The following is a 13,780-nucleotide window of genomic DNA, read 5'->3' as shown; positions in this document are numbered from 1 at the left end:
TCTTGTGAAAATCCTGATGCGGCCCGGCCTCAACTAGATTCTGTCTCCAGCGGCCCCCGGCTGATTTGAGCTTGAGACCCCTGGCTTAGACAGTGTTATCTAACCACAAATTGATTCTGAAACTACAAAAACTTTGACAAAACAGTTTGTTTCTCATTTCACATGCGGCCTGTACCCTACTACAACCACTAAACTGTTGATCATGAGTACAGCAGTGGCTGGTATGTTACACAGCAGGGAATACTTTATGGTAAAGCCTTGTTTCTATGGAGACGCGTCAACAACGTTAGACCACATTTTATTTCTTATTTCAAATACGCGTTGTATGTTCCAGACAGAGACAAAACAGCAAATCTGCTGAAGAGTTTTTGTTTTTCAGAGAGTGAAAAGACTCCTAACGTGGATCATTAGCACCACTGGGATTGTCTGTGCAACCTGAAGTGTAAGCACAGAAGCAGTAAACCAACTTTATCACAGCACCAGTCGTGACATTTTACGACCAACAGTTACTCTGCTGTTCAGTGAGGAGAGCAAAGCAGCAAGACTTTCTGCACTTGTAGCCTCCAACACGATAAACAGCATTCAGCTGGATCTGTTAGCACCAGTAGATTTTCAGTTTGTGCCTTTTTTGTTTTTCTGACTTACACAGCAATGCATCTAAAGTGCTGAAGCTTCAATTCACACTAGACTTAATTTTTTTCTTAATCAAACTATTTGTGCAAAAACAAATTTTCAGTATCCATAAAGTGCCTTACATAACATTTTAATTTGCCTTAAGTTCATTCCTTTTTTCACAAAAAAGTTGTTGTTTATGAACAGCATAAATAAATTAAAAGTAGGCAGGACACACTTTGTCTAGGAATTTTCTTTTTTTTTTTAGCTCAAAGAACAAGATGTGTTTGAACAGCTTGACGTCTCTACAATGGAGAGAACAGAAACACAAATAAGTGTGGCCTTTTCTGAAGATTTAATGTTCAAACACAGATACAAAAGCAGAATTGAACTGAAAGTTTGACAAAAGGACACAAAGAAAAAAAGAGTTTAAAAAAATAGGAAAACATGTGCTCGTTTGGCTCGTTCAATGTGCAAAAACTGGGTCAATCTGTCAATCCAGATATAGCACCACTCTCTGGTAAAGTGCTTTGCTTTCGGACTCCACCTGTGTTTTTTGGCTTGGCCGTCGCTGATCCCCACCTCTCCGGTTGTGTTTGTTGGTCTGCGTTGTGTGTGTGTGACCTCCACCTGCCCTCCGTGCTTTAACACTCTTGATCTTCATTAGAGAGCAGGCCATGGAAGAAGACCAGACGCTGAAGTAGCCCGCTTGTTAACTATAGCACATACATAAAGAGGAGACACTCCAGAAGGCCAAAAGGTTCAGCCTTTATTTTTTAGAGACAAAACAAATAAACACGTGAGCTGTTGAAGGGGAAAACGGCTTGCATCATAATGTGCCCTCAGGGCTTATAAGGGTGGATGAGGGGAAGACCCAAAGGACTTGAACCTCATCGTCTGTTGTGACACATCTTCTTGTAGCATAACATGTTTTCCATTTTTTTGGCCTGAGAAAATATAGAAACGAAAGCGTCCAGGTGAGATGTTTTCTGGGTGACAGTTTCATAAAAGGTTGAATCATAAGCTTAACTCAGATTTAATTTTCCTTTCTTTTTTCTTGTAAATGTTACTTTAAATCCTAAAAACGTCAGTCAGAAGACATCACAGCTGCTGATAAGAAGTCTGACTGACACAAAGGTTAGTGACACATGTTTCACGTTTCTTGTGCTGTCTGTTTCCACAGTACGCACTCTGATGCTCACGTCTCTTTTATCAGGCCGTGACATGTCCTTCATTAAAAATACATAGAATTTGAGCTCCAATGTGAGTTTGACAGTAAAAAAATGAAATCTAAATTCCATTAGAGAATTAAATATGAATTTGAAGTAGAAAGATGCAAGTTTGACCTGCCTCAACTCAGTTTTTAGTTAACTTTTTTGTCTGTAAAATGTTCATTTGCACCATGTAAAACACAGGTTAATGGATGTTTTTTATAAGTAATCAAATCAATGAATATATGTTCCTTTTAAAGTTTTTTAATAGAAAAAAAATCAACTTTACTGTTAATTTTAACCATAAAATGCTTCACTAGTAGTTAAGAATTTTTTTCTATTTTTAATAATAAAAGTTCTAAAATTAAACAGTGATTTTCTCAGTTAAGAAGTGTTGTTTTAGTCTATGTTATAGTATTTGTGAATCACTTTTTTAATATGTGTCTGTGTTTAACTTAAAAATCTTTGTTCTCTGATTGAGAAAAAAGCTGTAAATAACCTGATGCAGATCATAATTTAGCTATTGCTGTGGTTCCACGTGAGCGTTGGCGTGAGGGTACACTGACACACCGCTGCTGATTGAATCCTTGAGCAGCTTCTTTTTGAAAAGATGCACAGAAAAAAAATAAGCTCTGGAGGTCATTAATGTTCAACACGCTCTCTCCTTCTTTGTGATAAATATACGACCAAGGAGAGTCGACTCACTGTGAGAAAGTTGTAATCCAACACCAAATAATGTGCCATCACACTGATGTAAAAATGAAAGATACACAGCACACAATGCTGTTGTTTCTTGTGTTGTTCATGCAATTATTAAATTATAATGAAGTTAGAAGGAAAAGAAAGCTTAAATTGTTATCTTGACGTCAGAATTTGCCATTTGCAGCTTTTACGCTTGTGAAGTTCAGGGTTGACCATTGCCTAGATATAAAAACTGGACCAAGTGACTGTGACATCATCCTTAAAGGGTAACACAACAGGGCAGTTGGAGGCGGACTCCACTCTCAGCCCAGATTTAAAAAGTGCAAAAAAAAAGGGGGCAGGCTGAGCGGGGGAGGTGTGGTTTGGACTGACAGCGATGGTGAGGTTAGCTTGAGGTAGCGTAGTCACTCTGGGTCTTCAATATGGAGAGTGGTACCGAGCAAAGTGATGTCAGTATCTATACAGAACTTCATTTGGAGGTTGAGGAAGGTGCTCATGGTTCAGACCGCAGGAGTCTCAGTGGTAAAATGATGCTAGCATCATAGCTAATAAAGGCTAACATCTTACGCAAACAATCTCAAGTGAAACGTTCATTGCAAATCCCATCACCAGGATGAAGTTTGCTGGATTCAATGCCAATTTCACTCAAACACTGTTGCCTAGCTTCCAAGTCCACTGGAAAGTTGTTCAAGCCAGTAGATTTTTGATGACCAAAGCCAATACACTTACAAGTCATGCTAAAGCTAACACGATTACGACCCATTGTTACAGATTCAAAGATGAGCAGGGCTTTTATACTGGAGTTGCGGAGCATGATGACAGGAAACTTCTGAAATGACGTAACAAGTTGACCAATCACAAAATTCAACTGTAGTTTCAACCTGTAGGGGACAGTACACGGAGGATTTTAGACAAATTTCAGTAATTTAACAAGTGTATTTTAAATTGTCAAAAATGTGGCGAGGACCAACAGACAGCACTTTAAAGTCCCATTCATGGAGGTCAACAACCAAAAAAGTTGATTGTTTGTTTACCCTTTAATGACTTACTTTCGTCTCCATTTGAATGAAATCAATTCAGTTGCCATTTTTCTCATGGAGGCAGACGCATCAAGACAATAAGCTGTGATTAATTAGAAATCTGTCAATCAAATATTTAAAACATTCAACGTGAGACTCATTACTTTTATTGAGGCATCTGAAAAAAATCACAATAAGATTAGCAAGAACATGTTAAAAAAAAAGTAGCAAGTCAAGATACAGATGTTTATTCTGACACATATAATGACTGGGTAATAGCTGGTTATTTCTCTATAGAAGTGTATAGGATTTTAGCTTCTTGGAACCAGCTGGTACTTCCTGTTTGGAACGCGAGGGGGAGGGGTCACTCAGTCCAGTTCTTCTATAGAGTCAACGGGGTTGACCCACAAAGACCTTTGGACTAGAACTCTCCTCTTCGCAGTGTGAGTGCACTTCTTGGTCTTGTTGTCTGGGTAATTAATGATTAGCCTAGTTTGGCTGTTATGGTCGCCTTGTGGCTCCGAGCCACAGCTTCTGATTTTCCATCAAATGAGGCGTTCTGCTGGTCCTGTCAAGTTTTTACAAGAGAATTAAATCAAAAGCAAAGCTTGTTTGCTTTTCAATAAATGCATCTGCTTCATTGATGCTTGATTTATTTTCTGTCTAGAAAAATAAGATTATTGTAATAATAATAATAATAAAACAAGGAAAATTCAGTTCTTGGTCTTTCCAAGTAACCTGAATAAGAAGCTGGGGGTCATGTTATGTCTGCAGGTGAGCCTCCCCGTCACCTTTTGAGGAACCACTTTGGCATTTGTTAACCATGGTTGGAGCTGTTATATAACCTCCTCTGAAAAACAGAGCTTGCGGTCAGGCGCTCTGTATCAGGTGCTCTATGGTCCAGCAGACACCTCTAATCATGAAGCCCCTGAAACAGGATAGCGGCTGGTATTGTTAGGGTGCAGAGGGCAGCACCGAGGGTTTCTATCAAATGACCGGCTGCAATTGTGTCTGCCATGGATTTTCCAAAGCTTTGCTTGTGCTTCTGAAAGAGCAGATTGAAAGGTCTCCATGAAAGCCACTGCTTGGACTTGATTGCTTTTTTTCCCCTTCCTTTGTAATGCCGATCTTTTGTTTTTTTTGTTTGTTTGTTGTTGTTTTTTGCAGCTCTCTCAACGCGCAGATGGCATTGTTAAATGTGTGCCTTTTTGTCATCACGCTGCCCACAGATAATAACGGAAGGACGTGCACACAGAGATAAACGTACATTTATCCATTTCTATAACGTCCTCTCTCTATTTAGAGGATCAAAAGCCTGGAGGTTCTTTGAAAGCCGAGGTCAAGCAGACTAAAAGATAAATGCATACCCACTCAGAAAGGTAATTTAGTGATTACTAGTCACCTTCAACTTTACATTTTTGCATTATTTCAAAGAAAAAATGGGAAAGCATTCTAATAAATAGGCAAGAACTTTTTTGCTACTGTGCAGAATGCAGATAAGCATCACTCATTAAGAATATAATGAACGCTACATGAATAGTAGTTATATCAGAAATGATTTCCTGAATGGAAATGAAGGCATTTTTTATTCTCATATCTCTGTTTCCTGGTGATGACTCATAGGTACCTCATTGTCCACAATGGCTTTCTTGAGTCATGTAATGTTGCTTAAAAGAAAATAGGCAACAAACAAAAAAAGTTCCTCTGGATTTTTCATATCCCAGTAGACGAAATGGTGTGGCTAATAATCTTTCTGTCTTCTACCTAGCTTCTTTATTCATCTTTTTTCATTCACACTGTGGATCTTTAAAAAAAAAAAAAAAGTGTTTCGTGAGCAACACTTCCATGGCAACCAGAGAATGGTAAAAGGGACTATCATTTAGGTCGATGCAGAGATCAACACACAAATTAAAGTGTGACACACGGACAGAACGCGTTTACGATCAACCCTTTCAGCTCTGTAACGTCACAGCTGGTGAAGGCACCATAAAGACAAGACCTAAATGTAAACAATAAAACCTCACATTGCCGCAGCTGAACTGATGGTTTGGCTCCGTCACTTTGATTTAGATCCCATCTGAGGTTTTGATTCCAAACCACCTCCAAGCCTTTTGTTAGTTTTTCCATCCTGATTTTTTTTTCTCTTCTTAGGTTAAAATCTAATGTTTGAGTCCTTCTTTCTTTTTCTTCTAAAAAGCATTGCTTTTGCAGACGTAGGCTTAAGCCTTAGTCTCTATGACCCTCTAGGGGGCAGGAGCGGTTCCATCATAAGGAAATAGCAGGTGTGTCTTGCAGTTGTCTTGAGGCTCATTCTTCAGGGACATCGTGAAAATGGAACATATCATCGTTATGCAAATCTATTGTGGAGAACTCATAAGACTAATAGAAGTTAAACACACTAATGACGTTTAGATGATGCTGTCGTATAGCGCCCTTACATCACACTCTTGTTCCTAGTAGATAGATATACTTTAATCATCCCGAAGGAAATTATTGAAGCATACAAGTACTGGCCTCTTACAGACCACAAACAAATGCTGCACACTGTGTACATGTGGTACGTGGGACGCCAGTAGGATGCCACACTTACTAAACCAGGCTCTGATTGTCTAATTTTCTCCTTTCTAGCAGTCAGACTGCATGTAAGGAGCACGCACTAACCACATAAACAGCCTCATGGGCCTCTTGCACTGTCTGCAGCATTTAAGGGTGTTGAAAAAAAAAACATACAACACATCTGCATCTCCCTTTCTTCACCCCCACTTACCTTTATATGTTATATAATTCTGCGTTCAAACTGAACCCAATGTTAGCATCAAATTTGCATCCACTGTCTCTCTTTCGACCTGCGTCAAATTTATTGCTCGACGCTCGTCCAAAAATGCGTTCAAAAACTAGATGCTCCAGATGCGTGTGGGAGGAGCAACTGTCAAAGATTTTAGCTTCATGAAAGAATCAACTGAATATCTAATTTGCAATAAATGGAAGACACAGTTGAGGGATCGGTGTATTTTTCTTTTGAAGAGCTCTACAAAAGCATCGGTAAACATGTCTCCTTGTCTGGGTTCATGGGATCAGTCAGAGACTCCCAGTACAAAATGGTTCACCGTCTACTGCAGGAGCTACATCGGAAGGCTTCCGTCCCTCTGTGACCCAGTTTGGAGGGAAAAAATAAGAATAAAATTAGCAGAACATTGTATTACTGTCTTGATACAAATAAGAAAAAATATCATAAAGTTCTAGAGGATAGCAATCAGATTCTCCTCCATGTTGGTTTCGGACTTCACCCGCTCATTGAGCTATCAACATATCACAGGGCAAAGCTGATTCTCGGGTTGGTTGAAGTAACACGTCTTCTTCGCCAAAGTTTAGATATTTAAAGTCTAGGTGCGCCCTGGTGCCAAAAGCGTGCTGCAACGCCCAAAACGTGGTGCTGGACTACCACAGTGCACCGTACCCAACGCTCACAGTGCACTGCAGACTTCAGATCCATCTTTACATTAACTTTACATTCAAATTGGACACCTCTGGTGCATGAATCAAGTGTGAACACAGCTTACAATCTGTTCCCTGCAGCATACCCATAGAAAAGATATTCTTGAACATTTTCACTCTACATGCTTGATATTTAATGTGGGCCACCTGCATGCCCCCTACATTTGTCCATTTTTAACCTGCAGACAGCCTGTATCTAGCTATAAAGAGGAGTTGTAACTACAACTCAACATTTTTTTTTTCCTTCAGTTTACCAAACTACAGAATTTTCCCAAAATTGACTTCTATTAGTGAAACTAGACCATGCTTGTCATGGGCTGCACGGACCAGTGCACAATTACAGGACAACTAATTTGCCTCTTGTCGGTGTAATATAAGAGTTGCAGCTGTAACAAAATAGGTGATTTGAAATTTCTCCTTTGTCTTCTATTATAGACAACCTGTTATTTGGGTGTAATGAACCTGCACTTGTAAAAGTGTCTATCCAGCAGCTGACTTTTGTTCCCCGAGCTGGCAGTGTTTGCTGCCTGGCACATGAGGGCGGGGGCCGGCCGGCTCCCGAAGCCGCGCCACGTCCAAGCTTTGAATTATGAATCTTCAGCAGGAGCGAGCAGCGCCACAATCAGCAGGATGGCCAACCCAATGATCCCTGTCGCTTTAATGAGCGGCGCATCAGGTGCTGTCGATCAGCCAAGAGAGGAACAGGCGGCGGTGGCTGCCTGCTCTTGGTGGTGTTCAGAAAACTCCATCACACTAATTGGTTTCATGTCATTGCATAAGCAAGCTGTTGTTTGACTTTTGCTCCTTGCAAGGAAATGAATATTTTAGGAGCCTCTCTTTTCATAGGATATGAATCCACACTCTGAGTGACTTCAGCATGTTTGTAACAGCAGACTATATTTACTTCTGGCTCCCTTTGGTCAAAAGGGATGATTGCTTCAGTGACACTGAAGATGGCAGTGGAGTTGATTGACAGCAGGGATCATTTTACATCCTGTGCTGCAGAGGAAGCATCGTTTTTCTGCACCAAAATATGAAGATCAATGTTTCCACTTATGTGGAATTCACTCTTCCTGCTCACAGTTGAGCAATTTTCTCTCAATTTATTTTATTCCTCTCTTCTTTCATTCATCACAGCTTGTTTGTTACAAAGATCTACTACTTTGATTGAGGCTCAAACACTGCTGTGAGGGAGGGACTGATTTCAGGAGGAATGAGTCAGCCTATAGGGATGAGGGGAAACGAGTGTGAGGAACTTACTTTCTAACATAACAAAAATCAGGGGGCTAATCATAAAAAAAACACATCTTGACTTTTTTTTTAAAGAGGACTTAATGGAGAGTTGCAGGCCCTCAAAGTTCCAGGTCAGAGCTCCTCACACCTCTGAGCTGCTGACAAAAACCCATCAGAAAGTGTTCCTCTTCAGGGTGCTGATATTGAAGAACGTCACACAAAGGCCTCTGGGAGCTTTCAACCAATACTCCACAGAGAGAGTTGTACTCCAGAGGGTGAAAGCTCAGAAGATCAACTACACTCTCCCTACAGTGGAAGAACCACACACCCATGCAGTCCAACTTCTTATATGTTGTAAATATACTATAGGATTTCCTCCAATCACTGCTTTTGATGCAAATTTGCCAAAACAGTTATCTGTTAAAAAAAAAAACAATCACCTGTTCCCATTTCCAGCATTAAGACTTTTATTTATGTAACAAAGTTATTTCCAATATTTTCACTGTTATGAAAAACAAAACTAAAACACTACTACAATAAACTAAATAAAAAAAATAAACTCAAAATCTTGTAAATGTCTTTTCAATACAGAAAGAGTGCATATAATTGTGAAATATAAAGAAGCAGTTCCGTTTTTCTTTTATGAACGTTCTAATTTGACAACAGTGAAGTCTGACCTTTAAATTGTGGAAATTTGCAGCGTTGATTACGATTACTACCACTGGCCAGTAGTGCTGGGCGTTATGACGATACATATCGTGTGGGAGATAGAGAAGTGTCTGTCGAGCCACTTCTCTGATATCGCTTACAACCTAATTTAATCAGTTACTATGCCAAATATATCATTAAATTGTCCAACCTTGTTAGTGTTTACACAAAAAGTTTATATAAGTGAAAATACAGACATATTAAAAAGACATTCTTCGCAAAGAAACTCCATCTTGTGGTTTTGCAACGTAAAATCTTTGCTTTATGTTCTTTGATTTACACTCCAGTAAGTTTTACGACTTACTTTTTGTTACTTAACACGAGTGCAGAATGATGGAAGCAGAAGCTTAAAGTTGTTTCCCCGGAGTTGAAACAGACAGATACCCCAATAAGCAGTTTCAGCAAAAGAGGGGGACAGCAGTGATTTGGTTGCATTTTGGATTCAAGACGTCCGACGATGAGCAGAAGACAGCAATATGTAAATTATGCTAGAAGGTTATTCCCGCGCCGATGCTAACACAACAAACCTTCTATCACTCAAGGAAAGTCAACTAAAATGAACATATGAGATTACAAAAAATAAGAGATAAACCAAGTTGTGGAACAGGGCTTTAACAAGTATCTGTGAAATCGGATTTTCGCAATCTGCTCTCTCAAAAATTCGAGTATGTACCTTTGTGATGTCCAAATCACTCATTCGTGATCTTTATAGATAAGTAGAGTAAATGATCATGTGATAAAATTTTCATTGCTCTGAAATACAGAATATTGTTGGATTTTAATTTATGAACTAAATCAAAGTCGAATGATGTCAACGGAAGTAAAAAAGTCTTTGAAATAAAGTGTCAGTGAAGCTTCCTGTTTTCAACGTAAAACTAGCAAGAGATTTTTTTAATAACTGAAAATATGCTTTATTGTTTTATATTGTGATATATATCATTATTGTGATATAAAATAATTTATATTGTGATATAATTTTGTGTTTCCACATTGCCCAGCACTACTGGCCAGTAGAGACGGGAGGAATCACAGGAAGGAATGTTCAGTTTCAAACTTACATTTTCCACGAAAATCAAATTTAAATTATAATTACAGCTTTGTTTGACATGTCTGGAACACCTAAACACAAAAATATAAAAATAAAAACAACAAAATGATGAAGCTCCATACAGAAGCTTTTAATGAAACATTTTACAAAACAGAAAATTCCTAAAATAATAAAGCTCTCCCATACTTTATGGTCTCTCTTTCTTGTCCTTTGGCAAATTCCCATTGAGAAAGATCAGTGATTTTACGGTCGCAGGCTTCAGGCGACTTCTCCTCTCTGCGAATAGTTCTCCAGTTTTTGAGAAAAGTCTTTCAGCTGGAACTGATGTGGCCACAACGCAAAGCTTCTTGGCCACGAGTCTGCTAAGCCTAGGGTACACAGAACTCCGACTTTTCCACCATTGGAGAGGATCTTTATTTTTTGGAAGAAGAGGCTCTTGTAGGTACCCCCGCACCTCTGTGACACTGTCTGCTGGGAGGTTACGGGATGGCTTCGTTTCAGCTACCTGCTCATAGAAGTGGGAGATAAAATAAGTTTGTATGAGATTGCAGTATTAGACGGATGTTATATTAGATTTAGGGAAAAAAAAGATGAATTTTGGCCATCCTTACTTCCTCATAGAAATAGTTCCAAACAATTGATTCTGAAGCACCACTGTCTAACTGGTTGGGTTCCCTGGAGCTAATTGCGATGCCTGCTGCTGCTGTTGATACTCTTTGAAAAGCCTCGTCTGCAGTTCCACCATCCACAAATGCCATCCTTTGGAATCTGGGGTCCAGCGCAGCAGCGTCAGCAAGGATATGGTTGGATTCAATCCTATGGAATCTCGCTGACATGCCAGAAGAAAGCACACTGACCACATCTAGAGCTGCTTGTGTCGTTACCCTCCTGTGGAAATCAGCCATGGCTCTCTGCAGTCCCCTGACCAGCAGTATTACTTTGGAGGCAGTCATGTAGCTAGTGAGTAAAAAAGATAAATGTTATAGAACAATACAATTATAAAGTTGTACCAACAATAACAAATATTATTCTACATTCAGATATTCATAATTTATAGGGATGTAACAGTTAATTGATTAATTAATTTCTATTCCTTTGATTCCACCAGATCAATCTGTCTGAGACAAGTTGTTAATCAAATCAACCTCATTTAAAAAAATGTTTCAAAATGAGATAATAAGCAGTGAATCGATATGAATGAATTTTGACATACATTTTTGTTTACTTGTTTTTATGTACACGTATTTAATTTAGACTTGATTATCTTGTAAGAAATACAAGGAATCTGGAAAACTTCACCTGCACTTTTCAGTACCAGCTATTTATGTCTGAGTCACACAGGTTTCATTTTTGGCTAAAGATGTCCAGGAGTGATTATAGGCCAGTGAATTGTTTAAAATGAACCAATACTGACTATGAATTGGATCAGCAACCATAATTTATGATATGAATCGAATTGTTACACCCTTAATAACTCAGAATTAGATTGTTTACATGCATGCTAAAGAAAACTTCCTCTGACCAGTTGAACCACATACCTTTCTGCACTGAGCTCAGCAGTGACCTCTTCAAATGGCTTCAGGATGTTGCATATTTCCTGCAATGCAATCCATTCTTCTGGAAATAAAGGGTGGACAGGTTCATTGGTAACAGCCAAGGTGGAGACAATGGGGTCCTTGTTGGCGAGGAAACTTTGCAACATGTAATATGTTGAATTCCATCTTGTGGCACAGTCTCGTTTGAGTGGTGGTGTGTCCATCTGCATTTGGACTTGTGCTTCCTTCAGTTGTTGTTCTCCTGCTGGGCTTCTATGAAAGTATTCCACCGCCTCCTTAACTTTGTTAATGATGGGTTGTGGACCGTTGAGGGAATTTCTTACCACAAGGTTTATGGTGTGTGCCAGGCAGGGGAGATGAGTCCAGCCTGTAGCTTGAATGGCCTTTTCTATGTTTGGAGAATTGTCTGTTAAGCAGCACTCCACTTTGTTGTCAACACCCCACTCTGCTGCAACACTGAGGAGGTTATTCGCCAAGTTGTCCACTGTGTGCCACTCGTTAAATTCAAAGCAATCCAGGAGGCAGGAGGACATATGAAAGTCTTCAATGAAGTGACAAGTTACAGACATGAATGACGTAGCCTGTGACGTCCAACAGTCCATCGTTAGGCAAACGGCTGACACTCCGGACAGCCTTCTCTTCAGTGGTTCTACTTCTCTCTCGTACATATCGTACAATTTCTGAGTCAGTAACCCTCGACATGGAAGAACATAAGAGGGATTGAGAGCGTAACAAAAGCTTTCAAAACCCCGGTCTTCCACGATTTTAATTGGTTGAAAGTCGGTAGCTATCATCTTGGCCAGCTCTTCGTCTATCTCCCCCTGTCTCGACGGGGTTAATGCAGGAGGTGGGACATAATTAAAAAAACTGGTTTGTTCAGGTGTTGATGAGGGCTCAGTTGCAACAGAGAGTGCCGGTGTAGCTGTGGTTTCAGTGACTGTGACACTAGTATACTGTGTGTCTAATGGGGAGGCAAAGGTATTGACACTCTCCACTTCATTCTCACAGTTAGGCTCTATCTTCACCTCTTTGATTTTAGCATTGATGTGTTGGGTTTTTAAATGCCTGTGCAGATTATTTGTGGAGCCAGACTTAAATGAAATTATTTTATTGCAAATATTGCACCTAGACTTACTGTTAGTCTCAAGCGAAAAGTACATCCACACGCTGCTCCTCTTTCTGTGGCTCATTCTGCAGAACGACGGCGCGCGGCCCCTCCCCCACCCTGTGCTGCGGCTGAAAGCTGGCTCTCCCTGCAGCTCTGAGGCTCTCGCTTTTGTTTCTGTTTTTTAAACCGAGGTACTCACGTGAACTGAGCATGCACAGCTCATGCAACATATATGGAGGAGCTTGTTTGCGTATCTGTGTGAACCAGGGGGGAGAGAGGAAAAAAGAACGAAGAAAAGAACGGATCCCAGGCAATGGAGACTCATGCTAATGAGCTGTTCAAAAGACTCGGTTCATTCGCGAACGTCACAGCTCTGCTGGCCAATGTCCTTCAGTATCTGCTCAGACTTCCTGTTCTTGTGCTCTGGCTGGACCGTGACGGTGCTTCCTCTGCACGGATAGGAGGGGCTGCTACCGTCTCTCCTGCAGCTGCAGCACTGGTGCTTGAACGGACATGAGGAGTCACTGCTGCTGTTTTCAATACCTGGTGATCACTTCAGAAAAGAGCCGCATATGTATCCATTTATTATTTACTGTCGCTGCAACGAGTGATAGCGACGTTCAAGATCGCCAATTCGTCATCTTATTACATATAGAAGAGTTTAGTAAAAATATAATTAATTCACAATGTATGTATTGCTCTTATGCACGGCCCACGAGCCGTATCCGGTCCGCCAGATGGTTTAAGCTGGCGCAGTTATTAAAAAAATATACAATAATTTTCAAAGAAAGAAAAAAAAAGCAAGTTTGTAGCCCGTTCTTGTGGCGAGTTATGTTTTTTAAAGAAATAACTGCAGTGCGCAATTCCACCACTAGGGGGAGCAAAGAAAACTCAAGAGATCAAGAAATAAACAGAATGAAGGCCAAACCATGTCGAGTTTTGGGAGAGAAAGGGAGATTAACGCCAAAATGTTTTCAAGTTTAATTTAGTTAATTTTTTTATTAACACATTTATATTTTAGACAGGGTATTTATTTTTTTCCGTAGCCGTATCAGGATTGTTTTAATGTCAGATCTAAAACATTCAGT

General features: G+C 39.9%; 2 protein-coding genes across 6 annotated transcripts in view; one reads left to right on the top strand and one right to left on the bottom strand.

Moving 5' to 3' along the window:
- The window catches only part of kif19 (kinesin family member 19), a 34,331-nt gene that overhangs the window by 6,762 nt on the left and 13,789 nt on the right, over positions 1 to 13,780 (top strand). The gene's annotated exons all lie outside the window — the stretch shown is intronic.
- si:ch211-152f22.4 (zinc finger BED domain-containing protein 1) lies at positions 9,220 to 13,756 on the bottom strand. Of its 3 annotated transcripts, none has more exons than XR_002920625.2 (4): positions 11,567 to 13,756; positions 10,886 to 10,985; positions 10,640 to 10,796; positions 9,220 to 10,533 (listed from the first exon to the last, which is right to left on the bottom strand). XR_002920625.2 is itself a non-coding variant. In XM_024285098.2 (4 exons), the coding sequence occupies exons 1-4, from the start codon at positions 12,772 to 12,774 to the stop codon at positions 10,216 to 10,218; spliced, it is 798 nt and encodes a 265-aa protein (XP_024140866.1). In that variant the 5' UTR covers positions 12,775 to 13,756; the 3' UTR covers positions 9,220 to 10,215. The 3 variants fall into 3 exon arrangements, 2 of the variants coding, with proteins under 2 accessions (XP_024140866.1, XP_024140865.1); XM_024285098.2 differs by having other exon boundaries at positions 10,640 to 10,985; positions 11,567 to 11,645; positions 12,720 to 13,756; XM_024285097.2 differs by having other exon boundaries at positions 10,640 to 10,985.

Source organism: Oryzias melastigma, linkage group LG19, assembly GCF_002922805.2.
Source record: "Oryzias melastigma strain HK-1 linkage group LG19, ASM292280v2, whole genome shotgun sequence".
NCBI lineage: Eukaryota > Metazoa > Chordata > Actinopteri > Beloniformes > Adrianichthyidae > Oryzias > Oryzias melastigma.
The sequence above is the reverse complement of the archived record's forward strand: the minus strand, read 5'-3'. Positions and strand labels throughout refer to the sequence as shown.

Coding starts and splice junctions, on each gene's coding strand:
- si:ch211-152f22.4 (XM_024285097.2), bottom strand. CDS start 12,774: ATGAGCCACAGAAAGAGGAGCAGCGTGTGGATGTACTTTTCGCTTGAG. Junction 10,986..11,566: donor GCTGAGCTCAGTGCAGAAAG/GTATGTGGTTCA, acceptor TTTACTCACTAG/CTACATGACTGCCTCCAAAG. Junction 10,534..10,639: donor GGAACTATTTCTATGAGGAA/GTAAGGATGGCC, acceptor TTCTATGAGCAG/GTAGCTGAAACGAAGCCATC.